Source organism: Lacerta agilis, chromosome 15 (genome assembly GCF_009819535.1).
Source record: "Lacerta agilis isolate rLacAgi1 chromosome 15, rLacAgi1.pri, whole genome shotgun sequence".
Classification (NCBI taxonomy): domain Eukaryota; kingdom Metazoa; phylum Chordata; class Lepidosauria; order Squamata; family Lacertidae; genus Lacerta; species Lacerta agilis.
This window is the reverse complement of record NC_046326.1, coordinates 42550216-42577074: the sequence shown is the minus strand read 5'-3', so window position 1 is coordinate 42577074 and position 26859 is coordinate 42550216. Positions and strand designations below refer to the sequence as shown.

The window sequence follows — 26859 nt, the reverse complement described above, 5'->3', positions numbered from 1 at the left end:
GCTCTGCGAGGGGGCCTTTCCCCCCCCGAAACCCACCACCTAGGCTCGCCTTGGAAGGTCGTCGCTACAAACAGAAGCCAAGGGGCTGCCCCATATCCCAGCGATCCAATGCTGGCCCAGAATCCAAGGTTGGTGTAACGTTCCCGCTCCCCACCAGTTTCCAGAAGAAATTGAGCCAGCTTGGCAGAAAATGCATCGGGGACGTGGGGTGGAGACTGGCAACTCCCTGCTATTACTCCCCACCCCCCAGGTAAGAGGTAGGAAAGGAAAGGTGAGCTGGCTGTGCAAACGGAAGGTGCGCTAGCCACGTTCAAAGCGTTTGTGCCCAGGTCATTTTCCTTTCCTCATCCTTCCCCGTCCCTCTTTCCTTTTATGCTGCATCTATATATGTTGCACATAGACTCATAAGGTTGGGTGGGGTCCGAAGGATCATCTAGTTCAACCCCCTGCAATGTAGGTATCACGGCTATAATAAATTAAATTAAAATAAATTCTAATTAAATACATAAAAGCGCCATGCCAGCAGCAGAACTTGATGAGGGCTGGTGCATTGTGCCATGACAAGTGTGCGCGCATGTGTGCAATATCTAGGTTTCCCATGCAGAAGGGGAAAATAATTGGACTCTGGGCTTATGCGACGCTCTGTTTGGTGGGGAAACGGAATGAGCACAAACACTCCTGCAGGAAGGAATACTGTACCGTGGAAGCCGAGGGATACTTTGTGCTGACCTGCTGGACTTGGCAAGGGGCTAGTAGCCTTCAGTAGCCCTCTCCTCCTCCATGAATTTGTCCAGCCCTCTCTTAAAGCCATCCAGGTTGGTGGCCATCACTACTTCCAGTGGGAGGGAGTTCCACAGTTTAACCTTGTCCTGAATGTTCCAACATATATAGTGTGTAATGAAGCTGTGCACGGTTTGTGAGCTCCGTGTGGTGGCCTGCTCTGGATGCATTGGGACAGGTAAGGATCCGCCCCCTTGGGCCAAAAAAGAGGGGTATCTTTCTTCTGGATTTATGCGACACAGGAGGAGAACCGTTTCCCAGCCAGAGGGCAAATCTTCTTTTAAAACATCTGCACTGGTTGGCAGTTCATTTCTGGGCCCAATTCACGGTTCTCACATTGGTCTTTAAAGCCCTAAATGGCGCCTGCCCCAAGTAGCTGAAAGTCCACCTCCTTAGCCTACAGACCCTCTTGGGTGCTGAGATCAGCAGAGGAAACCCTCTGGGTGGCACCTTCGCCCTCAGAGGGTTGTGGGTGGCGGTGGCGGCGGCTCGGGGCAAGAGGGCCTTCTCTGTGGTGGCCCCTCAGGAACTCCCTCCCCGCAGAAGTGCAACTGGCACCTTACTTAGGCAGCTGTCGGCGACTGCTGAAGACGCACCTCTTTACCCTGGATTTTGACACCTGACGCCCATGTCTTTAGGACCCAGTTCTCCACATTTCCACGGCGGATTCCCCCCCCCTTTTAAAGTCCTCATGAAAATTCATCATGGTAGCCACATCTGGATATGCCATTTTGCCTCAAGCAAAACAGCTCCACAAAGCATCCCCCCCTTAACTCGATACAATGCCCATTTGCATGTTAATTTTTCTCATATATGCCCTGGCAGCTAGCATGCGGCCTTTGCCCAGGTGTGTACATCTATATATCTATATATGCATTTCTTGCACCCATTACTCATCTGATGGAACCGCCCTGTAAAATTCCGAGAAGTTTAAATTTTCGAAGGGCTGCTGTTGTTTTCCGTTCAAAAAGCATGAATTGTGTAGGTGTGCCCAGAGTCGAATTTCACCCCCCTCTGGAATAAACTGACTTTCTCCTTGTGCAGCCAGACACCTTTATCACCTACCTGGGCTCTGTTCCAGCCTTCTAGGGCGGGCTCCTCCTGGGCCACAATTGGCCCACCCTCCTCGTCCTCATTGACCTATAACCATCCCATAACCAGGCTTCTACAGCAGGTCTGGGAAACCTTTGCTTCCCCTCCCCAAGGCGCTGCCAAACTATAACTCCCATTTGCCCCCAGCAAGCACGGCTGATGGCCAGGGATTAAGGGAGTTGTAGTTCAGCAACATATGGGAAGCAAAGCTCCCCACACTTCCTGTAGGGCCTCCTTAGAGGGCAACATGGGAGGCAGAGTCTATGCCCCACTTGCTCAATCTCCCCCTCTGCCCCCCCAAAAGCGAAGACTCACAAGAAGACGTTGGTGGGCGTTAAACATCTCCCTCCCCTATTCATGTTACCTTCTCAATTTTTTAATTTTTTAAAAAAAGTCCTTGTAAAATTACTGTGTGATGTTTTGAACCTTGAGTTGCCGGTCCTACCATTTGGGGGCTTTTCATTTTTCACTTCTGGTAATCTCAGGGCCTGAAGCCAAATGGGTGGGCTAGCACCAGAGGCAAGAGGTTGGATCTGCAGTTCCTGCAAGGAGGGGGCAGGAAAATGCCCGCTCGGTGCAAACACCAGTCTGTGGAGGTGGAAGCACAGAGGAGGAAAGAGTTGGCATTTGAACGAAGTGAGGGCTTCAATGGCCACAGAGCCACCTCCAGTAAACCAAGGATGTGGAGTCGCCTCCAGTAAACCATGGCTGTGGAGCCACCTCCAGTAAACCATGGTAGTGGAGTCACCTCCAGTAAACCATGGCTGTGGAGCCGCTTCCAGTAAATTATGGTAGTGGAGCCCCCTCCAGTAAACCATGGCTGTGGAGACACTTCTAGTAAACCATGGCTGTGGCTGTGGAGTCACCTCCAGTAAACCATGGTAGTGGAGCTGCCTCCAGTAAACCATGGCTGCAGAGCCGCTTCCAGTAAACCATGGCTGTGGAGCCACCTCCAGTAAACCATGGCTGTGGAGCCACCTCCAGTAAACCATGGCTGTGGAGCCACCTCCAGTAAACCATGGCTGTGGAGCCCCCTCCAGTAAACCATGGCTGTGGAGCCACTTCCAGTAAACCATGGCTGCGGAGCCGCCTCCAGTAAACCATGGCTGCGGAGCCGCCTCCAGTAAACCATGGCTGCGGAGCCGCCTCCAGTAAACCATGGCCGTGGAGCCGCCTCCAGTAAACCATGGCTGTGGAGCCACTTCCAGTAAACCATGGCTGCGGAGCCGCCTCCAGTAAACCATGGCCGCGGAGCCGCCTCCAGTAAACCATGGCTGCGGAGCCGCCTCCAGTAAACCATGGCCGTGGAGCCACTTCCAGTAAACCATGGCTGCAGAGCCGCCTCCAGTAAACCATGGCTGTGGAGCCGCCTCCAGTAAACCATGGTTATAGCTAAGAATGAGACAGGGAGGTTCAAGAAAGTGGTGTTGAGGAAGGGATGGCATCCAATGCAGACTAGTTGGTGGCAGGATGTTTGGGGTGCAGCATGCTGCAGGGAGCACAGATTTTGCCCCTGTTCCAGTGCTAGGCTCTGAGGGTAGGGAAGCCTTGGAGTCGGGGAAGGGGGAAGGACAGAGAGAGAAAGTACGCCGGCTGCCAGGTCACACAGAACCCTGATGTTCCTCTCCCTCGGGAGGTCTGTCTGGAGGGCAGGGCGGGAGGTATTTACAAGTCCTTCTGGGTGTGGGTCAGCCAGCCACGGAGTCGGTCAGTCGTCGAAGGGAGGGCGGATCGTCGTAGGGCGGCTGCGGTGGTGGTTCCGGGAGCAGGGCCTGCCCCTCTGGCTTCCCCCTCTCGAGTGGCGCCTTCCCTAGATGGAGACTTCATACTCCCGGACCTCCTGGAGAGAAAGAAGCCTGCAAAGGGTTGGGCACTTGGATTGATGGCACAGAGGCAGGCCACCCACCCTTCCTCCCCGACACCAGGAAGTGGGACCCCAGGGCTGGGGGGGGGGGCAGAAAATCATAAGATGAATCCTGCAGGATCAGGCCAACACACTGTTCTCACAGTGGCCAACCAGGTGCCCCAATGGGAAGGCCAGCAGGTGGTATTGGAGCCCCAGAGCCCTCTCCCTTCCTGGGGTTTCCAGCAACTGGCATTCAGAAGCATTTCTGTCTCCGGAGTATATCTCCCCTTGTGGCTTGAATCCCTCCCCTCCTCCATGAATTTGCCTGACCCTCTTCCGGAGCCACCCAAGTCGGTGGCCATCCCTGCCTACTGTGGGAAGGAGTTCCGCCGGTTAACCCTGCCCCGCATGAAGAAGAGTTTCCGCATTTCTCCGCGCTCATCAAGGGAAGGGAGCTGGCACTTACTCCGGTCTCGTAGGTGGGGTTGTCGAAGGCCGAGTCCACCGTGATGTGGTCATAGGGCTGGGAGCCCGAGAGGGGCAGCTGCAGCGACGGCTTCCCTTGGTGCCTGGGGAGGCAGGGGGAGAGAGGCGTTCAGAACCAGGAAGGAGCCCCCTCCCACCCCGCGATGCAGCGTGTCCACACAGCCACAATAGCTCACCTGGAGATGAACAGGTAGACAGCGCCAAGGAGAAGTCCCACAGCGGCCACCGGCAGGAAGATGGCAAAAGCCACATTGCTGCCCTGCAGGGGGTCTCCGGCGGGGGCCACTTTGGCCACGGCTGGGGAGGGAAAGAGAAGTAGGCGGTCAGCGGGAGGGAATGGGGGCCAGCCGAGACTCTGTTCCCAGAGGGGGGAAAGGAGCATTGGTAGGTAGGGCCCTGATGGGACAGGTAAGGCAGAGAGCCCAATGGTAGGCGGAGCCAGAGCCCGTGATAGGCGGAGCCAGTTTTGTCCCCACCCTCTTCCTGTTCCTGGCTTATTTCTACAAGAGGCAACACTGAGACTGCAGAGGAGGATCAGGAAGCTGTCAGCCCCAGAGACTGGCAGGCAGCAAGAAGTCAGTTAGGTGGGAGATGCCTAGGGGTGGATATCGGATTAATTCATTTCTTTCTTTGCATTTTTCTTTTGTGTTCATACTGCAGCAGGTTAAGCTGAGACAGTGACTGGCCCAGGGTCACCCACAGTGTGCTTCACAGAAGAGCTTGGTCTCTCCCAGGTCCTCCTTTGACACTCTACTTACTGCCTCTTGGTGGGTTTTGCGCAAAGGGGCCAGCCTCTGCTGGCAAAGGAGCTGCGTAGGACCTGGGTGTAGGGAAGGGGCACAGGGGGCCAGCAAAGAGGTCTGTGGGCCGCTAAGAATATTGCCCTCGCTCTGGGGTGCAACGGTCTCCCTCCTTTCCCTTTGCAAAAAGAAGGCAACTCACCATCCAAGTTGCGATTGGTATAAAACTCATCGTAGGAGGCTGCAGAAGGAAGGCGGAGAGAGGGAGAGGGGTAAAGGGCAGAGTTAGGGGGCCATGTGCCACCCCTTTTCAACACCCACAACTGACTGCTAGACTACTGCAGGGAAGGGCAGCCCCAGCGACCCCCCTGCTCAGCTGCGCCACCCAGAGGGACTCACCTGCTTTGCAGAGTGGGGGGGAGCCGCTCCATTGGGAAGGGTGGCCGGGCACGCAGCGGAGGGTGGCGTCGCCCAGGAGGACGTAGCCCTTGGCACAGGAGAAGCGCAGGCTCGTCCCGGCCTGGTAGAGCCTTTTCTCGGGGTTCTGTGCCCCATGGTCAGGGCTTCCTGGGTTGTGGCAGGGCTCGTAGACCTCCGCTGAAAAGTGCAAAACTCCCGTTTGTTTCTTACATCCTCCGTGCCAGAAGAGCTCAAAGCATCTCTTCCCCTCCCCTCCCCTCCCCTCCCCCCCGGCCTTCCTGATTTTATCCTTCCAACAACCCTGCAAGGTAGGCTAGGCTGAGAGACCGCGATTGGCCCAAAGCCCACCCAGTGGGCTTTTGTGTGGCTGAGCAGGGATTCGAACCCTGGTCTCCCAGGTCCTAGTGTGACACCGAAACTATTACACCACATAATTGTAGCGTTGGAAGGGAGCCAAAGGGTCATCTAGTCCAACCCCCTACAATGCAGGAACTGCAGCTGAAGAACTGAAACACCACTGGCTTTCGGTGTGGGGACTTAGGACTTTGTACTGGGCTCCAGATTCTTTGAATAACGATAATTTAAAAAAAGATACTCCAAAACTGGTTACAAGGCGCCTATCCCCCTGGAAGCCAGATTAAAATGACAGAAATTTGCATATTATTATTTGCATAAATTAGCACGCCGGTCTATTCTCTTCCTTCCTTTCATTACGCAGGAGAGAAAGGGAAAAGAAAAGCGGAAATGGCACAGTGGAAGGAGATAACACATCCCACAGGTGCAGTGCCGGCGCAAAATTATTCACAAATTATATCCGGCGCTAGATACTCGAGGCTGCATTGTGGGTGAGCCTGTCTTTGCAACCAGATTAAAATGCACCCAGTGATATCTTCTGCACAGCAGTGGAAAGTTTCGTTGACAACAGCTGGTCCCAAATCTTGCTCGAGCCCTTGGGCCACATCCCCACCATGTCTTTAGACACTGTGATGCCACTTTAAACAACCATGGCTTCCCCCAAAGCATCCTGGGAATGGTAGCTTCTTCAGGGTGCTGAGAGTTGTTAGGAGGCCCCTAGTCCTCTCGCAGAACTACGGTTCCCGGAGTTCCCTGCGAACAGGGATTGGTTGTTTTAACCACTCTGGGAGCTGCAGCTCAGGGAGGAGAATAGGGGTCTCCTAACAACTCAGAGGGACCCAGGTGGTGCTGTGGGTTAAACCACAGAGCCTAGGACTTGCTGATCAGAAGGTCGGCGGTTCGAATCCCTGCCACGGGGTGAGCTCCCGTTGCTCGGTCGCAGCTCCTGCCCACATAGCAGTTTGAAAGCACGTCAAAGTGCAAGTAGATAAATAGGTACCGCTCCGGCGGGAAGGTAAATGGCGTTTCCGTGCTCTGCTCTGGTTCTCCAGAAGCGGCTTAGTCATGCTGGCCACATGACCCGGAAGCTGTACGCCGGCTCCCTCAGCCTATAGAGCGAGATGAGCGCCACAACCCCAGAGTTGTCCGCGACTGGACCTAACGGTCAAGGGATAACTCTCAGCACCTTTGGTTCCCAGGATTCTCTGGGAGAACCCATGACTCATTTTGCCTAAGCCATTGAAATGAATGGAGACGGTCTGCTACTAGCCCAGTGATGGAAGGAAGAAACAACCCCGACCAGAGAAGAATGGGGAACCAAGTTGACGGACTATGCCGAAAGAAGGGCAAAATGAACTGGGAAGCTTAGAAACCAAGAGGACAACAAGAAACTTTGAAAAAGAGTGGGGGAAAGTTTATGATCTCTTTACGAGAAAATTGTAAGCAGGCTAAAACATTAGCAGGATGCTTTAACCACACTTGTAAACTAACAGAAAGTATGGATAATTTGGAAGGATAAAACTTCGACAGTCTTGATATGCAGCTCTGAAGATTGCCATTAGGACCCATGGAAGGGATGGGGGGAAGTCAGGAGATTCAGAGTAATCTTGATATTTGTATTTTGTATTTTGTTGTTGTTGTATGTTTACATTTTAAAAAAAAATATCAAATACAAATATATATATATATATATATATATATATATATATATGTGTGTGTGTGTGTGTGTGTGTGTTTGATTTTTTTTTTAAATGTAAACATACAACATATATATATATATATATATATATATATATATATATATATATATATAAAGAGAGAGAGAAATTAATGGAGATGGCTGTTGTTGGTAGAGACAATGGAGTGTACCTCGAGGGTCTTTTAAGAGCCTATGAACATAAGATCCTATCAGATCAGGCAAAAAGGGTCCATTTAGTTCAGCATCCTATTCTCAAAGGGGCCAACCAGATGCCTCTTCTGGTAAACCCACAAGCAGGATCCGGGTGCAAGAGCAACTCTCCCCTCCTGGGGTTTCCAGCAACAGGGATCCAGAAGCATTTCTGCCTCCAACTGTGGAGGCAGAGCAGAGACACCCTGACTAGTGGCCATCGAGAGCCCTCTCCCCCTCTGTGAATTTGCCCAATCCTCACTTATAGCCATCTCATTGGTGGCTATTGCTGCCTCCTGTGGCAGGGAGTTCCACAGTTTGCACTGCATGAAGGACTTAGAATCATAGAATGGTAGCGTTGGAAGAGGCCGTGAGGGTCCTCTAGTCCAGCCTCCTGCGATTCAGGAATCTTTCACCCCTTGTGATGAAATTAATGGACCTTAAGTGAGTGATGCCTGCGAATTTCAGTGGCTCCAATTTTTTGCGGGGAGGGGAACCGAGCTGGGGGAGCCACGGAGACCCTGCACAGCTTACGAATGCACTTGGGGAGACGGTCGCTCCACTTCGGACCCCCAGCTTGCCGGTCGTGGCAGGTGATCTCGCCGCTGCCCGCCAGGATGTATCCCTTGTCGCAGATGAACTGGACGGTGGCGCCCACGGGGAACTTGTTCTCAGAAACCATGCGCCGGCTGTGGTCCACATCTCCTGGGTCCCGGCAGGTGGTCACTGGAGAGGGAGAGAATGGGGCACCGTGGTGGGTGGCGAAGGGGCGGGGTAGCTCAGCGGAGAGCTGCTGCTGGTTAGTGTCAGCAATGCGGAGCTCGAATGACCCATCTGATATAAGAGAATTTCCTGCTACAGGTGGGTAGCCGTGTTGGTCTGCCATAGTCGAAACAAAATAGAAAATTCTTTCCAGTAGCACCTTCGAGACCAACTGAGTTCGCACAAGAATGCTGATATCATCAAACTGGAAAGGGGAGAGAGTACCAAAAGTAAAAGAATGGCAATATAAATTTCAAGAGTATGTCGAGATGGCTCAGCTGACTAGTAGCTTGAGAGGAAATAATAGACAGGTATTTGTGAAAAAATGGGAGAGATATACAAAATACCTGCAAGGCATCCAAAATGGCATAAAGTCCGTGGTGGCTTTTGAATGATCCTGGAGGAAAATACTCTAAGTTAGAAAACGAAGCTGTGTTTGGGTTTGTAGAAGGTTTTGGAATTAAATAAAGGACAAATGAGAATGTTAAGTACTTTCACGAGCAGAAAAGGAATGCTTATCAGGAAAGACAGGAAGTCTATTTGTGTGTATATGTGTGTTTATTTAAGTATGAAATTAAGGTTTAGTTTAGGTTTATAACTTACGTTTAAGTCAAGAAGTAAAGAAGAATTGTAATGTTGGTGGGTGTGGGTGTGGGTGTGTATAAAATAACTGATCAGTTGTTTTATATAAGTTTTCATATGTTGTTAGGTGCTAATGTCTTCATTGGTGCTATTTTTGGTCGGTATTTCGTGTTATATCATTATTGTTTTGTTTTTTCTTTTCTGATTTTGTATTATTACTCTTTATATTCAGTATGACGAGTGTAAGTTTAAGTATTGTAAATAAAAAGTGGGGAAAAAAGAGTTCGCACACGAAAGCTCATACCAAGAACAAACTCAGTTGGTCTCTAAGGTGCTACTGGAAAGAATTTTCTATTTTGTTTCGAGAATTTCCTGCGTTTCTGTTTAAATCAGCCTTTGAACCACAAGGACTGGAATCGTGGCAGCATTTTGGGAGGGAGAACCATAGTTCAGGGCCAGAAGTTCCAAGGTCCGACAGCAGCATCTCAAGGTAGGGCTCGGGGGAACGGCTCCTTGCCCGAAACCCTCTTGGACAGCTGTTGCTGCCAGTCAGTGCGGACGCTACTGGGCTTGATGGAGCCACAACCTGACTCTGTATGAGGCAGCTTCCTTTGTCAACCATCAGCCAAAGCAAACTGGACCGAAACTATTTCGTTGCAAGGAGTCTTGTCGGCGTCAAGAAATGTCACTGGAAATTCGCAAAATTCAGCACCCCTGAAATCTCTTGCGCTTGGAAATAATTCCCAGGAGGGAGAGAAGGAATAGAATCCGCCAGGAAGCAGCAGCAGCATCACAAACTCCAGCAGGGGGAGCTCTTGCCTCAGCCAATTGCAAATTCCAATTCGGACACTTAAGAAGTCTTGTGTGCTCCTCCATAGCCAGGGGCATAGCAAGGTAAATTGGTACCCGGGGGCAAATTATTTTTTTTTGTCAACCCCCCCCCCCCCGGCATGGGAAGGTCAGGTGCAGAAAATTTCTTGTCAACCCTGACTGCCTCTCATGGATCACATCTCACACCAGCAAGCTTTGTGGCTGAGCAGGGATCTGAACCCTGGTTGTCCAGTTGCAGGATCTGGCCGCCCGCCTCCTTTGCACACACACACCCCCCGGCTCACCTTGCTGGCAGGAGGGCAGGTCCCCGCTCCACATCAGGTCCCAGTGGCACATCAGGAGCTCGGTGCCCACCAGCTCGTAGCCGGGGTAGCAGTGGTACGTGACCACGGTGCCGTGGACCAGCTCCGGGTGGGACATGGTCTTCCAGCCGTTGGGGATCTCGGGGAGCTCAGGGCAGGTGTCGTTCCGGGGAACCTCTGCAGGGAAAGAGGCCGGGAGCAGAGGTCAGGGGAAGATCCCAGAGCAGGGGGGCAGAGGGAGGGGGCCGAGGCCAGGCACTCTCCAGCCCACTCGGACCAGCGACAAGTGCAATGGCATCTTCATAGGAGTTGCATGTATGTATTTGCAGCAATTGTTTGTGTCCCTGTTGACCACAAAATATTTCCTTAACAAAAATGGAAATTTAGATATGATACTTACAGATTTTAAATGTATACACTTCCAACATGTTGTTTTTCTTAATTTTGTTTTTGATCTGAGGTGCATAATTTTGGTTTTGAGATTATTTAAGAAAAAAATATCTGCCATTTATTTATAGATACTCCCTGCACCCACTAATTTAATTGCATTTGATAACCTTTTAGCCAGAGATGTCTTAGTTACAGAAGATTGTGTGCTATACTATCCGACGTTTAGAAGACATATGAAGGCAGCCCTGTTTAGGGAAGTTTTAAATGACTGGTATTTTAATGTATTTTTCATCTTTTGTTGGAAGCTGCCCAGAGTGGCTGGGGAGGCCCAGCCAGATGGGAGGGGGAATGAATAAATAAATAAATAAATATTATTATTAAGTTGGAAGGGACCCCGAGGATCATCTAGTGACTAGTCCAACCCCGTGCAATGCAGGAATACACAGCTGTCCCTCACGGGGATCGAACCTGCAGCCTGGGCGTTATCAGCACCAAGCTCTAACCAAATGAGCTACATGCACCTCAACACATTCAGATTTATTGTTATTAATATTATTTTATATTTATTTATATCATTAAAAAAACAACTAAATAGCAAAAACATGAAAACAATCATCTATCTATCTATCTATCTATCTATCATCTATCTATCTATCGATCAAAAACATAATAGGAAGAACTTTCTGACAGTAGGGGCTATTTGACAGTGGGCCAAACTCCCTCAGGAGGTTGTGGAGGTTTCTAAGCAGAGGTTGGATGGCCACCTGCCGGGGATTTTTTAGCTGTGATTCCTGCATTTCAGGGGGGTTGGGCTAGATGACCCTTGAGTTCCCATCCAACTCTACAGATCTATGATTCTGTGAGAGCAAAGGCCTGTCTCAGGGGGGTGGCAAGGAGGAAGAACTTTGCCCACCTTGCCTCCTGCGGAAAGGTGGGGGGGGGCGAACACATGGTGGGCGGGGCCAGGTGTAAAAGTGGGTGGAGCAACGGACAGGATTCCTCCCTTTAGAATCACAGAATTGAGAGTTGGAGGGGACACCGAGAGTCATCTAGTCCAACCCCCAGCAATGCAGGAACCACAGCTAAGGTCCATTTGATATAGCTAAATTTTCTGGGAAGACTTCAACTTAGACAAGGTCTTGCAGCCTCCCTCAAGACAAGCTTTTGCTTTTCAACGGGCACCTCATTTATTGTGTATGCCAAGTTTTTATCCTTCTGCACGTTTCTGGTGCATATTTCATGCTTATATGATTCTGTAGTTGGTTGCCTTGTTAATAAATTTGAGTTTCTTAAATTGAGCGGCACACACAAGCCGAAGCGAATTGTATTTTCTCAATTTCTGAGGGTTATATCCAGAACAGACCAACTGGAATGAACGAACCTGGGAAACTCAGGTCCATTGGTTTCAGTGGGTCTACTCTGAGTAGGACCCAGTTGGATGCAATCCTGATTTCCATCTCCTTAATATGCCCCGTTCAAGAGAGAAACACACAGAGAGAAACAGAAGCCTGTTTTCCTTTTCTTTCCACAGCAGGGCAGCACCTCCCAAAATTTCAGGGGCTTCTGCACTTACCTGCGAAGTGGATGATGAAGCCGTGCTGATAGCCCAAGATGCTGCTCCCTGGATCTGACTGAAACTGGATGGTGACGTCAGCCATGGAGGTGTACAGCTTGAAGCGCCGGTGGGGGCCGGAATATTGGCCCAGGATCCGGGCCGTCAAGTCGTCCCCATCATAGAAAGTCAGCGCATCTCCTTTGCCAAGGCGTAACCTGAAAAAAAAATCGTACAATTGTAGGTTTGGAAGGGACCCTATAGGTCATCTAGTCCAACCCCCTACGATGCAGGAATTGCAAGATGGCGGGGGCAGCGGAGGGAGGTGCCGATTAAGAAAAGCGTGGCGGCTGCTCAATGACGGTGCAATCAGAACGCCAGATCTGCTGGAATGGGATCCGGCGGGCCTTATTTATATATTTACAGAAAAATTATATACTGCTTGATTGTGGAAAACTTCAACAATGATCAAAACATTCCAAAAAATCAAAATTAACCAAGAAGCGTACCAGCAAATGTCTGGGTAGGACTGCCTAACCAGAAAAGTTTTTAGCCAGCACCGAAAAGAGTACAGCAAAGACACTTCGCCTGATGTCAAGAGGCAGGGAGTTCCAAAGTTGTACTTGCCTCCACACTAAAAGAGTGAGTTCTTACAAATGCAGAACAGATGATAGGGCCGGCTAGTGATTGAGTATATGGGGTGAGGCAATCTCGCAGGTAAACGGCTCCCAAGTTATTAAGGCTTGGGGCGACCCAGTTGAGCCAATGCAACGTACAGAGGTACCTCGGTTTATGAACTTAATCCGTTCCGGAAGTCCGTTCTTAAACTGAAACCGTTCTTAAACCGAGGCACGCTTTCCCTAATGAGGCCTCCCACCGCCGATGCCCTTCCACCGTTCGCCTTCCATTCTTAGACCAAGGTAAAGTTTGCAAACCGGGACACTACTTCCGGTTTTGTGGAGTTCGTAAACTGAATCGTTCATAAACAGGACTGTTCTTAAAGCGAGGTACCAGTGTAGTGGTTAGAGCAGGGGTCAGCAAACATTTTCAGCTGTGGGCTGGTCCACTGTCCCTAAGACCTTGTGGGGGGCCGGACTATATTTTGAAAATAAAATAAAATGAAAGAATTCCTATGCCCCACAAATAACCCAGAGATGCATTTTAAATAAAAGCACACATTCTACTCATGTAAAAACATGCTGATTCCCTGAACGTCCGCGGGCCAGATTTAGAAGGGGACTGGGCCGCATCCAGCCCCTGGGCCTTAGTTTGAGACCCCTGGGTTAGAGTGTCAGACTAGGACCTGGGAGAGGCCAGGGTTCGAATCCCTGCTCCGCCAAGAAGCTCACTGTCTGACCTTGGCTCCCCTGGGCTCCCTTCCAGCTCGACAGCTCTAGGATTCCATGAAATGACGATCCTGACAGGGGCACAACTCACACTTGGACGTCTAGCATGATCCGCTTGTCCTCTTCCACATGGAGGCCCCAGATGCAGTCCTGGCCCTTCCCATAGGGCTCCGGCCAGTTGGGGGACAAAACCACGCCAGCGGCATCCGTGATCTCCCCACTGCACACGGCTGCAGGAAGAGGTGGGGAAAGAGATCAGTGGGCCGTGCCGGGGAGGGCAAACCATGAAGATGTCACGACTGCGGCCTTTGCAGGCTCGGGAGCTTCCTTGTGCCACTGATGCAAACAGGGCTTGCTATCGGTGCCAGACAGCAAGCAGGGGCATAGCAAAGGGGGGCGGGGGGCGGGCCGCCCTGGGTTCCATAATGGAGGGGGTGACAAATTATGAAGGATTTTTTTTTGAAAATGCCTGCTCCGAAGGTCTTATCTTACTATACTAGGGATTATATAGCTATATATGAAATTTCATGCATATCGGTTAATATCTTGACCCTCCTCCACCAAAATAGCTGTTCACTTGGCTGTTTTCCTATGTCGTGAAGGCTGAAATTTCAGTTCAGAGAACACTTACTGTTCCCAACCCTAACCCTGTGGAAAGCCATCTAATTAGACTTTAATTTGATTTTGAGATGTTTTTAGGAGGTAATTTAATTATTGTTTGATTTTATACCAATGTTATGTATCTGATGTTAGCCACCCTGAGCCCGACTTTGGCCGGGGAGGGCGGGATATAAATAAAAGTCTATTATTATTATTATTATTATTACTTGTTATTATTCCTTTGTAAGAAAATATGAAATAATGTAAAACCATTTTTTGCGGGGGGGGGGAATCAATGGGGGGGTTGACAAGAAATTTTCTGCACCAGGTACCACCTGATCTTCCCATGCCTGGGTGGGGGGGTGTGACAAATTTTTTTTTTGGCCCCCTGGTATCAATTTACCTTGCTACGCCCCTGACAGCAAGCCCTGCTTGGAAACGAACTACTAGGATTCCCCTTTAAGCCAGGGTTGCCATATTTCAAAAAGTGAAATTTTTGCTTTTTTGTGTGCAAAATTCTGTTTTTGAGCTACTTTTATGGAAATTCGCCAAAATATAGACATGAATTGAAAAATCGCAAAGAAGAGAGAAGTTTGTGATCTACTTTTAAGGAAAGTTGGCAAAAACTACACTCCCGACATGGGTTGCCATGCACCCGGATTTTCCCGGTCATTTTTGCCAATTTCCACCCGGACACTGCTTCCGACTGCAGTATCCCAGGTGTATCCAGGAAATTCCGGACCTATGGCAACCCTACTTTAAGCTCCTGGTTGTTCCTAACCCTTTGTAGGTTTCCAGTATGCCAGAGTAGGACAGGACGGAAATTTAGGGCATTTGTTTTATTTTACTGTTCTTTTGATTGATAAACCACTTAATTGCAACAGCCGCTAAGCGCTGTGACCTTGACCTCAACAATACAATAAAGGTCAAATATCGGTTTAGATTGATAAAGATCAGAAACAACATCAATATTGGTGGGCGCATTTTGTTCCGTTGCGTGTTTTGAAGCAAGGGTAGGAAAGCTTTCTAAGCTGGGGGCCGCATTCTCTTCTGAGCAGCCTCCCCAGGGCCGCGTGCCTGTTGTGGGAGGGGCCTGAGGCAAAAGGGGGTGGACCAAGAGAGGAAATACAGTCGTGACTTGGATCCTGAATGTCTTGGTACTCAGACGTTTTGGCTCCCAAACGCAACAAACCCGGAAGAGATTGTTCCGGTTTGCGAACGTCCTTTGGAACCCGAACGTCCGACGGGGCATCCACGGCTTCTGATTGGCTGCAGGGACTTCCTGCAGCCAATCAGAAGCTGTGCTTTGGTTTCCGAACATTTTGGAAGTTGAACGGACTTCCGGAACAGATTCTGTTCGACTTCCGAGGTACGTCCGTATTTACTTTCGTGTGGTAGGCTAGTTTCCGTGCTATTTATCCTGCATCCTCTGGGTCCACCCACGACTGGCCTGCGGCCCCCGGAAGCCGGCCAAAGCTTTCCAACACAGGGCACCCACCTCGGCAGGCCGGCTCTGTCTCGTTCCACTGGGGGTTGGTGGGGTCCACGCACTCGATGATGACGGAGCCTTGCTCCAGGGTGTACCCCGCCTCGCAGGCAAACTCCACGGTGGTGCCTACGGCGTACGTCCCATCGCTGGTGGTGAAGTTTCCGTACTTGACAAACGGCTCATAGCAGTGCCCGGGTTCAAAGGCTGGCATGGGGAAGAGCGGGAGCGAGGGCATCAGTTGGGGAGCCGGCGGCCCGGTTAAGATGACCGCAGCCAAATGGGCACCCCTGAGGTCTTCTGCAGGGACCCAGAAATCCTCCGCCCCTCCCCTCCCACTCGCTGCCCCCTTGGCCACGAGGCGCTGAGAGGGGTTGCCTTTCCCCTCCCCTGAAAAGCATATAGAGCTGAAGGAGGAAGTGGGAAAGAGCGGCTCTTTTTGCCACTTCCCCTTTCAGCCCTATGCGCATTTCTAGGCAGGGCCGTCTTGTCCATAGGGGCTGGTGGCGCGCCGTGCCAGGGCGCCGTGCCCCCCAGGGGTGCCCCCGTGAGCCCGGCGGCATACCGGGTGCCCCCTCCCCAACCTGTCCCCGCCCCCACGGGTGGGCAGGCGGGCTGAAAGCCAAACGCCCTCGCCTCCCGGAGCCCCAGCTGCAGCGCTGGAAGGGCGTGCAAAGCCCCGCTCCAGCGCCACGCCCCTCACCCCCTGTTCGCCCACCCCCCCTCCCGAGGAGCGGCCAGCACGGGAGGGAGGCGGACGGGGAGGTGGCACGCCGGGGGCGCAGAGGGATTGCCGCGCCACGGCAGCCAATCCCTCTAAAATGGCCCTGTTTCTAGGCTAAGATTAATTCTACCACGGCTGACTTTTACCCAAATCCCTCGGGAAAGCGAAGGGGTTGGGTGCCCTCTCTTGCTTTCTGTCTCTTGTGGGTGGGTGGGTGGGGGGAAGGGGACCGGCTGGAAATGTCGGTGCCCACAGCACTCCCCCCAAAAACCCTTGCGCCTAAAAAGTATGGCAGCCTAAAGCGGTGGTTCCCGATGCAGGTGTTAGCGTCCCCTGGGGGGCAGTGGGATTCCCTTACAGGGGCACTAAGAGGCAAGGGGGCAGCAGGGGGGGGGCACTGGAAGGTGCATAAGCCCACCGCCTGATACCACGGCCTCCAGTTATCCGCAAACCACTATTCTGAATAATGCATTTTTTTTTAATAGGGTGGGGGCACTGGGGGTGAGTTTATGGAATCCCTAAAAGTTTGGAAATAGCTGTCCTAAAGGAACGGGCCCAGTGCCTTGCCCCGTGTGCCCTCTGCCAACTCACCCTCGTAGCGCAGGGCCATGCCAGCTGCCACCCCGCTGCTGTCGGTGGTCAGCTCAATGAAGAAGCCCCTCGCGGTGCTGACCAGACCCTCGATGGGCAGGTACTCCACTTCGTACGAGTCGTACACGGGCGGAGCCTCAATATTGTTCCCGTTCCGGATTATTAGCCTGGGAGAGGGGAAAGGAAGTCTCTTAATCCCAGCACGCTTTTTAAAAAAAGGTCAGAATTGCAAAGTTTCATTAGCAAAGACCGACTAAACCAGGGGTCACCAAACTAAGGTCCAAGGGGCCGGATAAGGCCTGAGGGACTTGTTTATCTGGCCCGCGGCGACCCCCGCTGCCCACTCTTACTGGCATTGCGCTGCACAGCTGCCCACTTCTGGGTCGGAGGAGCACTGGAAATAGCTTCGGAGGAGGAGGCCTAGAAGTGCGCTGGAAATAGCGTGTGCGTACGTGTATGAGCGCACGCCCCCTGGCCTGGCGTGCAATTAGCGCTGGAGACACTGGCCCGAGGCGCGGTAAGTTTGCTGACCCCTGGACTAAAAACCTTAGGAAGAAGCGTCTGATGGGAAGAGCAGTTTGACGGCGGAAGGGTCTCCCTCGGAGAGTGGTAGACTCTCCTTCGCTGGAGGTTTTTAAGTTGAGAAGGCTGGCTGCCTGTGTGCCAGGGATCCTTTCGCTGTGTTTCTTGCATGACATGGGGTTGGACTAGATGACCCTTGGGGCAGGGGCAGACTTTGGACTTTCATAATTCTGTGGCACCCCGTGTCAGGCCAAAATTCAGTGTGTGTGTCCCCCCCCGCCACTCGCCTTCCGTTCTGCTCAACTGCGGCCATCACGCTGCCCTAAATCCACTTCTTTGTGGCATCCCTGCCCACTCTACAATCCTATTTTTCATCTGAGGTTCTTAAACAGAGATCAGATGGCCCCCTGCCAGCGATTCTTTAGGTGTGATTCCTGAATTCGCAGGGGGCTGGGCTAGATCAGTGGTTCCCAACCTTTTTTTGTCCATGCCCCACTTGGTAAAGTAAAGAGACCCCTGACTGTTAGGTCCAGTCACGGGCGACTCTTGGGTTGCGGCGCTCATCTCGCTTTACTGGCTGAGGGAGCCAGCATACAGCTTCCGGATCATGTGGCCAGCATGACTAAGCCGCTTCTGGCGAACCAGAGCAGCGCACGGAAATGCCATTTACCTTCCCGCCAAAGCGGTACCTATTTATCTACTTGCACTTTGACGTGCTTTTGAATTGCTAGGTTGGCAGGAGCAGGGACCGAGCAACGGGAGCTCACCCCGTCATTGCGGGAATTCGAACCAGCGACCTTCTGATCGGCAAGCCCTAAGCTCTGTGGTTTAACCCACAGCGCCACCTAAGCACCTCTAAAATCCTGATGCCCCACCCGACATATAATTCTTATTATTCAAAATGTGAACTCCTATTCACGTGGAGGAAGCCTAAAAAGACATTCACTGTTAATAACTCATTCTCGAACTGCCCCCCATAAAAATCAAATTGCCCCCCTGTGGGGTGTGTGCCCCATGTTGGGAACCACAGGGCTAGATGATCCTATATGAGCCTTTTCCTACTCTACAAGTTTATGAGTCCATAACCCCACCCAGGGTCAGGAACGGGGATTCAGCGTGAGATCAGCCCGGACGTCCTGGGAACAACTGCCCCATGACCCTGTCGCCCCCGAAAACTTGAGGTCACTCTCTTGCCAACCTGTCGTCATCCTCGGCCAAGGAGACCTTCTCAAAGTGGAGGTGCAGCCGCTGTCCCTGGGGGGCCTCCAGCAGCCAATGGCAGGTCAGGTTGTTGCTGTAGTTGGCAGGGTAGCCTGGCGAGATGATGCGCCCCGTCGTGGCATTCCGGATCACCCCGCCGCAAGACGCTGCGACGAGAAGGGACGTGTCAGTGGGGCGACAGGAAGGGCTATCAATTTATTTACTCACCCCCATCAACATTCCTTACCCGTCCTACACCGCAGGGTTGCAGGGCAGGTATGTAAAAATTGCAATATGAAAATTAACCAGAGGAGGCAGCCCTGAGCTAGAGGGTTCTGAGTCTCCTGCGGCGGCTGCCTCCATTTGCCCAACGGTAGGGAGAGGTGGGCTGGAGAAGCTTGCTGAGGTCAAATTCCCCTGCCAGTTCCCAAACCCACAAACTGCTCCCCCCCCTTCCTGTACCCTCTGGCGTTGCTCACCGACGCAGGTGGGCTCCCTGGCGCTCCAGAAGGGGTGGGTGGCATTGAGGCAGGTGAGGCAGTGCTGCCCCTGCAGCTGGTAGCCGGTGGCGCAGGAGAAGCAGGCGTGGCCGCCCGGGTGCACGCTGGTGACGGAGACCTCCCCGTAGGGTGGGCGCGTGGGGAACGCACAGCTGAGCAGGTAGGCTGGGGAAGGGAAAAGAGGCGAAGGGGAGAGTTGGGCTGTGTACATTTAAAACCCATTTAACACGTGCGCACATTCCCCAAGGACCCTGGGAACTATAGTTTGCTAAGGGAGCTTTGAAATGTAGCATTGTGAGAAGGCAAACTACAGTTCCCAGGATTCTTGGGCTGTGATTTAAATGTATGGCGGGTACGGAGTCACAGAGTGCAGATTACGGTGGATTTGCTACAAATTCCCCACTGAAAGAGAATCAGATTTGACAAGGGGCGGGTCTACATGTAGGGGGAAAAACACACTATAAATAAGTTGGAAATTAGATTATAACAAACGGGGGGGGGGGGAACCCTATGCAAAATTGCGTTTAAATATTTCCTGCTCTCTGGTGCCATCTGGTGTTGCATGTTTGTCGCACATTCAAATTGTTGTTCCTTGCTGAGTTCAAGGTGTGATGTCGTTTATTTATTAACTCAACTTATTTATTACAACTAATTTTTTACATTTGTATACCATCTTTCCCAAGGAACCTGAGGTGGTTTCCCCCTCCCCATTTCATCCCCTTAACAACCCTGCAAGGAAGGTTCAGCTGAGAGTTCAGCGGCTGGCCCCCAGAGTCACACCCAGGGAGCTTCCTGGCTGAGTGAGGATTCGAACCCTGGCCTCTTCCAGGTCCCCAGTTCTAACCACTATGCAACACTATTCATATAAATACTGTGTGCCTAAAAGGGCTCTCACACACCCCACCTCGGGAGGTGGTGGACTCTCCTTCCTTGGAGGTTTTTAAGCAGAGGTGGGATAGACACCTGACAGGGACCCTTTAGTTGCGATTCCTGTATTGCAGGGGGTTGGACTGGATGACCTTTGGGGGACCCCTCCCAACTCTATGAATTCTATGATTGGGGTGAACAAATGCAACATCCATACATCATGACAATAACTCCCAAAATACTAGACCGCTTTAAAACATAATATGAAATTATGTTGTGTGCGCGGGGAAATCCTTAAAGTGAAATTAAGAGGTAGAAGTCAGGGGAAAAGAGATCAGTGGTAAAAAGACAAGGTTTTTCTTTGCTAGCCAAATGGAGCAAAAGCTTAATCAGGAATTAGTCTGACACCTTTTTTATGCCCAGAGAATAAACAATAAATATATATTTTAAAAATACTGGGTGGTCTCTCAACCAAGTCCTCCTCAGAACAGGCCCATTGAGGTTCACAGATCCAAACTACTCGCGTCCATTCACTTCAATGGGTCTACTCTGAGTAAGGGTGGCATTGCATGTGACCCATTCCATTCATTCATACAGCTATTTAGAAAAGCATTTTTAGATGTTTATTTCTTTATCTACTTAAAAGTGATTTGCTGCAGATTGGCGCACAGGAAGGATTAAAGGAACAGATTTCTATTACACATATTTTCTACAGATTTTTTGGGGTAAAGGCTTTAAAAATTTAACTACTTAAAGTGATTTGCTGCTACAGATTTAAATATAAATCTATGTGTATTGGGAGGGGGGGCGTTGTTAAAGGAACATCATATTATATTTATACGTCTTTTTTTAAGGCTTTAAATATTTATTTCTAAATTCAAAGTGATTTAATGGAGATTTAAATGCAAAGCTATGTGTAATAGCACTAAGGAAATAAGCACATGAACACAGCCCTATCTGGGATCGATTTTGTCTCTGAATATGACGAACGGGTTCTATGTTGTGTGTCGGTTGTTCTTATTTATTCCACTTATTTATTACACCGATCTCCCATCTTTCATCTAAGGAACTCGCTGTTCTCATCTATTGCTTTTTAAAACAAATCTTCACAACAACCCTGCGAGGTAGGGTTGGCAGAGAGAAGGGGACAGGCCCAAGGTATTAGAAGGTGGAAATGCTCCTAACAGATTCCACTGGCCACATGTGCTGGAAGAAAGGGCACAGGCAGGGATCGATGCTAGCGGGGACGGTCTCAAATTTCAGCCCCGCGTGACCTCAAAATTCGGCTCCCGGCCACCAATCACCTTCCATCCGACATCACAGTGACATCACCCCCGAGGCTCTGCACCCGGGGCGGTTGAACCGGCCGCGCTCCCCGAAATCCGCCTCTGATGCCAATTGCGAGAAAGGGGGTTGTGTGTGTCTTGGGGGCTTCAGGTGTTGTGACGGGGTGTGTCAACATTGGCACCCTGTGGGGGGTGGGGGACAGGTATATATAAATATATATAATCTATCTTTCTCTCAATGCCAGCCCCCCTCCCCCGGTGCTCCTCGCAAATTACGTTAATTGCTGGGACCAATTATCTCCCCATTAAGCGAGTCTTTGGTGGGTGCCCGCTCTAACCTGCCAGCATCGGCGATTAGCTCCGACAGCGATTAGCGTGCTCCCAATTAGCTAATTGCGCTGCAGCTGCGAGGGGGGTGGGGAGGGAATCCTGGCGCTGCCACGGCACCCGGGCTGGTGGCGTGGGCGGGCTGGTGGAGCGGCCTGCGGATACACACGCGGGCGAGCATCGGGTGGTGGCAGAAGGCTCCCTGAATTTCCTCGTTTGCATCTGCCAACAGGGGGTGGGGGGCAGCAAGAAAGAGCACTCCAAGATTCCTGATGGGTATGTTTCCTGCTTCTCGTTCCCAGCATTTGCTGCTCAGGGAGGTAGACTGCCTCTTGGAATGGAGGCTCCATTGAAATTTATTTATTACCTTTCTGCACCACCTTGTCTTCCAAGGAGCTCAAGGTGGCACACGTGGCTCTCCTCCTCTCTATTTCATCCCCACAACAACCCTGCGAGGTAGGTTAGTGACTGGCCTGACGTCGAGCTTCATGGCCGAGTCGGGACTTGAACCCTGCCCTCCCAGGTCCTAGCCCAACACGTTAACCACGCAAGGCCGGGGAAAGTTCCCCCCTGCATTCATCTCTGGGGAAACCTTCCGGACAGGGCGGGGGCACATGCCAGGGGTGGGCGGGGCCAGAGGGGAAAGTGGGCGGGGCAATGCACATGTGTCTTTACCTCCAAAAATTCTGAGAGCCACTGGTTTAGAATAAAGCAGCTGCATGTCCCCCCCTAGTGGTAGGTGGGGGACCTGCGCACTCACCTTCGAACCGGAAATGAAAGGTCCCTGGGTTGGCGGGAGATGGGCTCTGGAAGCGCACCACGACCTGATTGGTTGGGCCGCGGATCACCTGCCCGCGCATCAGGAATGACTCGTTGGCCAGGGCAACGGGCTCTACGCCCCCCAGCGTCTCAACGTTGACTGTCTCTCCCTCTGCAAGGCTGATGTTCTGGACCTGCAGAGAAAGGGAGGGAGGGAGGAAGAGGGACTCTGAGGATGCACACACCCAGCTGCACTCACAGGGTACCACAGACTGAGCCACCTGTAAGGTCATCACAGAATCACCGAGTTGGAAGGGGGTCCCATGAGTCATCTAGTCCAACCCCCAGGAATTGCAGCGAGGGAAACCAGAGAACCTCTGCTTGGAAACCTCCGAGGAAGGAGAATCTACCACCTTCCCAAAGGGAGGCCATTCCGCTGTCCATCGGCTCTTTCCGCCAAATGATGTGGGTTCTTGTCTGCACGAGTCCCACCAGTGGTACGGTCAAACCTCGGTTTTCGCACGTCTCTCGGCTGCTGAACATTTCGGAAGCCGGATGCCGAAAACCCGGAAGTAAATGCTTCCGTTTTCAAACATGCCTCGGAAATCGAAGGGCTTCCCAGGCGTGTCTCTCAATTTCCCCCATTGAATTTGTTGACAGCCCTTTGATCCTCGGTTTTCAAACGTTTCAGAAGTCGAACGGACTTCCGGAATGGATTACGTGCGGAAACCGAGGTTCTGCTGCACAAAAAACAGGTGAACGGAGCCAGAACTGGGAAGTTGAGTATCCATTGAGTAGTAAATGCCTCTGAACAGCAGTAAGTGCAGAGAGTTTCTATTGTGCTCCTGCTTGTGGACAAGAGTTCCACAGTTTAACTACAGGCTGCTCTCTTTTTGTGTCCTGAATCCTTCCCACCCAACCTGGATATGCCATGAGAGATCGATCCTGGGACCTTCTGCATGCAAAACACTGAGCTGCAGCCCTTCTCATGAAAAGAAAGAGCCTAGTCCTCATGATTTTTTTTTAAAAGAAATGTTTTAAATAGGAATATAGGAAGCTGCCTTCTACCGACTGAGACCCATGGTCCATCTAACTCGATATTCCCTACACTGACTGGCAGCAGCTCCCCAAGATTTCAGACTGGGAGTATTTCCGAGCCCCGTCTGGAGATGCTGCCAGAGTTGAACCCGGGGCCTTTTGCATGCAAAGCATATTGTTCCCGGTTGCTGCCATGTCCTCCGGTGGCGACGGCTGCATAACTTATCTTGATAAACGAGTCACTGTTGCCGTCTCTCATTAAAGTGGTGATTGTATATTAATTACGGTAATTAAACGGAGCTGCTCGGTGATAAACGGCCAAAGTCAGGAGCCTCCTTGCACTAATTACACCAAAGGTGCCCAAGATGGATCGGCGGAAGAGCGAGTGTGCCGAGACGGAGAACGAGGGGCCAGATTGTAAGTGCCGGCTGGGCTGCGGCGGGACGGGAATCTCCCTCTCCATGAGGTCTAGCAGGATGCGGAGTGATTTATGGGAGGAGAGAGAAAGCCCTGGTGAGCACAGCTTGGATGTGGAGCAGGCAGTCGGCCACACACAAAGCAAAGAAATGTAGAATCAGAAGGAACCTAGAGGTCCTCTAGCCCACCCCAGCTAAACGCAGGATCTGTGAGGCAGATTGAGGAAAAAGGAATTTGGAGGAGTGGTTTTTTTAGGGGAAGAAGTGAGGTGATTAGAGCGCTGGACTTCTTCTTCTTCTTCTTCTTCTTCTTCTTCTTCTTCTTCTTCTTCTTCTTCTTCTTCTTCGTCTCCTTCGCTTTTATGTCCCACCTTTTCCTCGAAGGAGCTCTCCCTCTCCTCAAGGAATTTGCACAACAACCCTGTGAGGTAGTTACAGGTGGGTAGCCGTGTTGGTCTGCCATAGTCGAAACAAAATGTGCATTTTGAAGAAGTGTGCATGCACACGAAAGCTCATACCAAGAACAAACTCAGTTGGTCTCTAAGGTGCTACTGGAAAGAATTTTCTATTTTGTTTCGCCTGTGAGGTAGGTTAGGTCACACCCAGGAAGCTTCATGGCTGAGTGGGAAGGTCTGAGTTCTGGTCTCCCAGGAGAAATTAAAACCAAAAGGGCGATTAATTTCAAAAACCGTTTTTTGAAAAAAGTTTGCAAACTGATGGGAAGATGTGGAGAACTGTGAATATATATAGAGAGAGGGGGGGGGGCGGAGGAGGACCCAAGAAACTGAAATTGACCAATTCGCCTGTCCCTGGACATCACTGCTTTTGCTCTTTCTTTTTTAAAGCAACCCACCACAAGGGTCCCTCCCTCGCCAGGCCCAGGTCCTGGGTGCGGATTTCTCTTCCTACACTGCAAGACCGTTCCGTTCCCCAGAATGGCTCAAGGGGGTATAAGGGCAGTGTTTCAGGGAGTTGTTAATTTAGCTGCCAGGGAAGAAAAAGAGGGGAAAAAAGAAAATCTCACAGAGTCCCAATTTCACAGGTAGCTCCCCCTGCCCCCGGGGAATTTCAGAAGTCTTTTTTACACCTTGCTGAAGATGCTCGCGACACCCCCCCCCTGCCCTCCCCACCAGCTAATGCTACACTGGGGGACAGGCCCCCCCCAGTCCAGGCCGGAGGCAGTATCACGGCCGCAGGGCCCCCCGCCAGCACGTCCGCCCGAAAAACCTCCTTCCGCGTGGGCCTAATGAAGCCCCGGGGGACGAGACGCAGAGGGAGAAAGCAGGTATTGTCGAAATGTCGGCCAAATGCCACGTCTATCGATTTGACATTTGCTGCTGTTGCCTTTCGGGGCTGGCACGGCTGGCTGCATCCCTGAGACAAGATGTCTGTATTTGTAACGTGGCAGCCTGGGTCCCCTGTCTCTCCCCCCCCCCCCGTGTCCCCCCCCTCGCTTAATCCTGCAGGCAAGCAGAGAAGCTCCTCTGTCTGCCTGCCTCCTTCGTCGAGGGGATGAGGCTCTCTTACGGATGACGAAGGACAAAAATGTGGGGCTGAAGGAATCATCTAGTCCAACCCCTGCCATACCAGCCCCTTTGCTTGCCCGGATAGAGGCTGGTTTGTCTAAATATTGTGGAGAGGCAGAATTTACATTCGTCACTCCTAGTCCCACCTGCGTTGGGCATGTGGCCCCCCTAGAAGGGAATGCGGCCCCCAGGCTACAAAATGTTCCCCATCCTTGCTGGAGAATCTAAAAATATTCAAACACACCCTCCAAATCCATCCAGAATTTTGTCCTGAGTCTTGAGGACCAGTTTCTCCTAAAGGGTTCTCTGCAGACCGAAGTTTTCAGCCAGGAGCGGGTGTAATTCACACGGCATCGCTGAAGTTAACTCTTCATTCAAGGAAACAAGCCTAACAACTCATCCCAGTAAATCTCTCAGTTTTGGGGTCTGAAGGTCCCCGTCTTCCTACAGTTCCCAAAGTCTTTTCCTCCCCTGGGTCCTTCCCAAGAAATCTGAGACTATGCCTACATGCCACTCTCTGCTCTTCCCTCTTCACACCCCTTCTGGTCACAGGAGACCAGCGAAGAGGGGAGCTTGTCACAGTAAGAGGGGAGACCCCTTAATTTCTTCAGCACCCAGCCTCCACTCTTCCTCTTGGCTCCCCCCCTCCAGCCTCCGCTTCTGCCTCTGATTCTGCACTGCTCTCTGCCCCAGTTCTTCCTGCTTGCCAAACCCTGTTGCCTCTTCAGCTTCCGACACCTTCTCTTCCCAGTCCGCTCCCTCTTCTCCCTCTGACCACTCATTATCGTCCCACCACCCCTCCCCTGGCCCTTCTCCCCTTGGGGGTTCCCCGGCTGATGCCTTCCACCATTCCTCTGCATCCAACCAGGCCATGACAGCTACCAGGCTGGGTTTAACGACTCACCCGGATCTCGACGCCGTAACCAGGGTACACAGAGATGGTGTAGGTGCAGTCGAGGGTCCCCCCTTCGTACAGGATGCCAGAGGGGAGGGGAGAGGCCAGCGAGCCTTTGGGGCCAGTGAGGTTCCAGCTGCAAGGACCTATGGACAAAGAGGGCAAAATATTAATTAGATGACCTGAGTGCAAGAGAAACTCCCCCCTCCTGTGGTTTCTAGAAAATGGGTATTAAAAAGCATTGCTGCCTCCAGTCCTGGCTAGCAGCCCTTCATAGCCATCTCCTCCTCCTCCTCCTCCTCCTCCTCCTCCAGAAACTCGTCTCATCCTCTTTTGAAGCTATCTAGGTTGGCAACCAACACTGCCTCCAGTGGCAGGGAGTTCCACAGTCTAACTCTGTGCTACATGAAGGACCCAGCATTCGGTTTTATTGTCGGTCCATAAAACGTTGCAGGCTTTTTTTTTTTTTCATACGGCAGTTGCTCCATCCCCTTGATCATCTGAGGTGGGGGCAAAATCGTGCCCCCCTCCTCAACATAAACAGGCACCTGCTTCATACTGAGTCAATCCCACTGGTCCATTGAGCTCAGCACTACCCACACCGACTGGCAGCAACTCTCCAGGGTCTCAGGAAGAGAGGAGGGTCTCTTTCCCATCACCTGTGACCTGGTCGTTTTAACTGGAGATGCTTCTAGGTGGTTGCATAATCTGCCTTAATACTGAGTCAGACCCACTGGCCCGCCGAGATCAG

The 26859-nt window shown here is 51.5% G+C and overlaps 1 protein-coding gene across 1 annotated transcript in view; it reads right to left on the bottom strand.

Annotated features, from left to right (window-relative positions):
- Positions 1–3668: 3668 nt before the first annotated feature.
- Positions 3669–26859, bottom strand: part of SEZ6 (seizure related 6 homolog) — a 93440-nt gene continuing 70249 nt past the window's right edge. Inside the window, exons 3-17 of the mRNA XM_033172567.1 lie at positions 26118–26254; positions 22235–22427; positions 18974–19159; positions 18493–18661; positions 16773–16939; positions 15470–15664; positions 13463–13601; positions 12047–12243; positions 10066–10260; positions 8141–8332; positions 5344–5541; positions 5147–5185; positions 4381–4501; positions 4185–4287; positions 3669–3712 (exon numbers count right to left, since the gene is read on the bottom strand). Of these exons, the coding sequence (XP_033028458.1) occupies positions 3683–3712; positions 4185–4287; positions 4381–4501; positions 5147–5185; positions 5344–5541; positions 8141–8332; positions 10066–10260; positions 12047–12243; positions 13463–13601; positions 15470–15664; positions 16773–16939; positions 18493–18661; positions 18974–19159; positions 22235–22427; positions 26118–26254 (2261 nt within the window). The 3' untranslated portion in view covers positions 3669–3682. The remainder of the gene's footprint in view (positions 3713–4184; positions 4288–4380; positions 4502–5146; positions 5186–5343; positions 5542–8140; positions 8333–10065; positions 10261–12046; positions 12244–13462; positions 13602–15469; positions 15665–16772; positions 16940–18492; positions 18662–18973; positions 19160–22234; positions 22428–26117; positions 26255–26859) is intronic.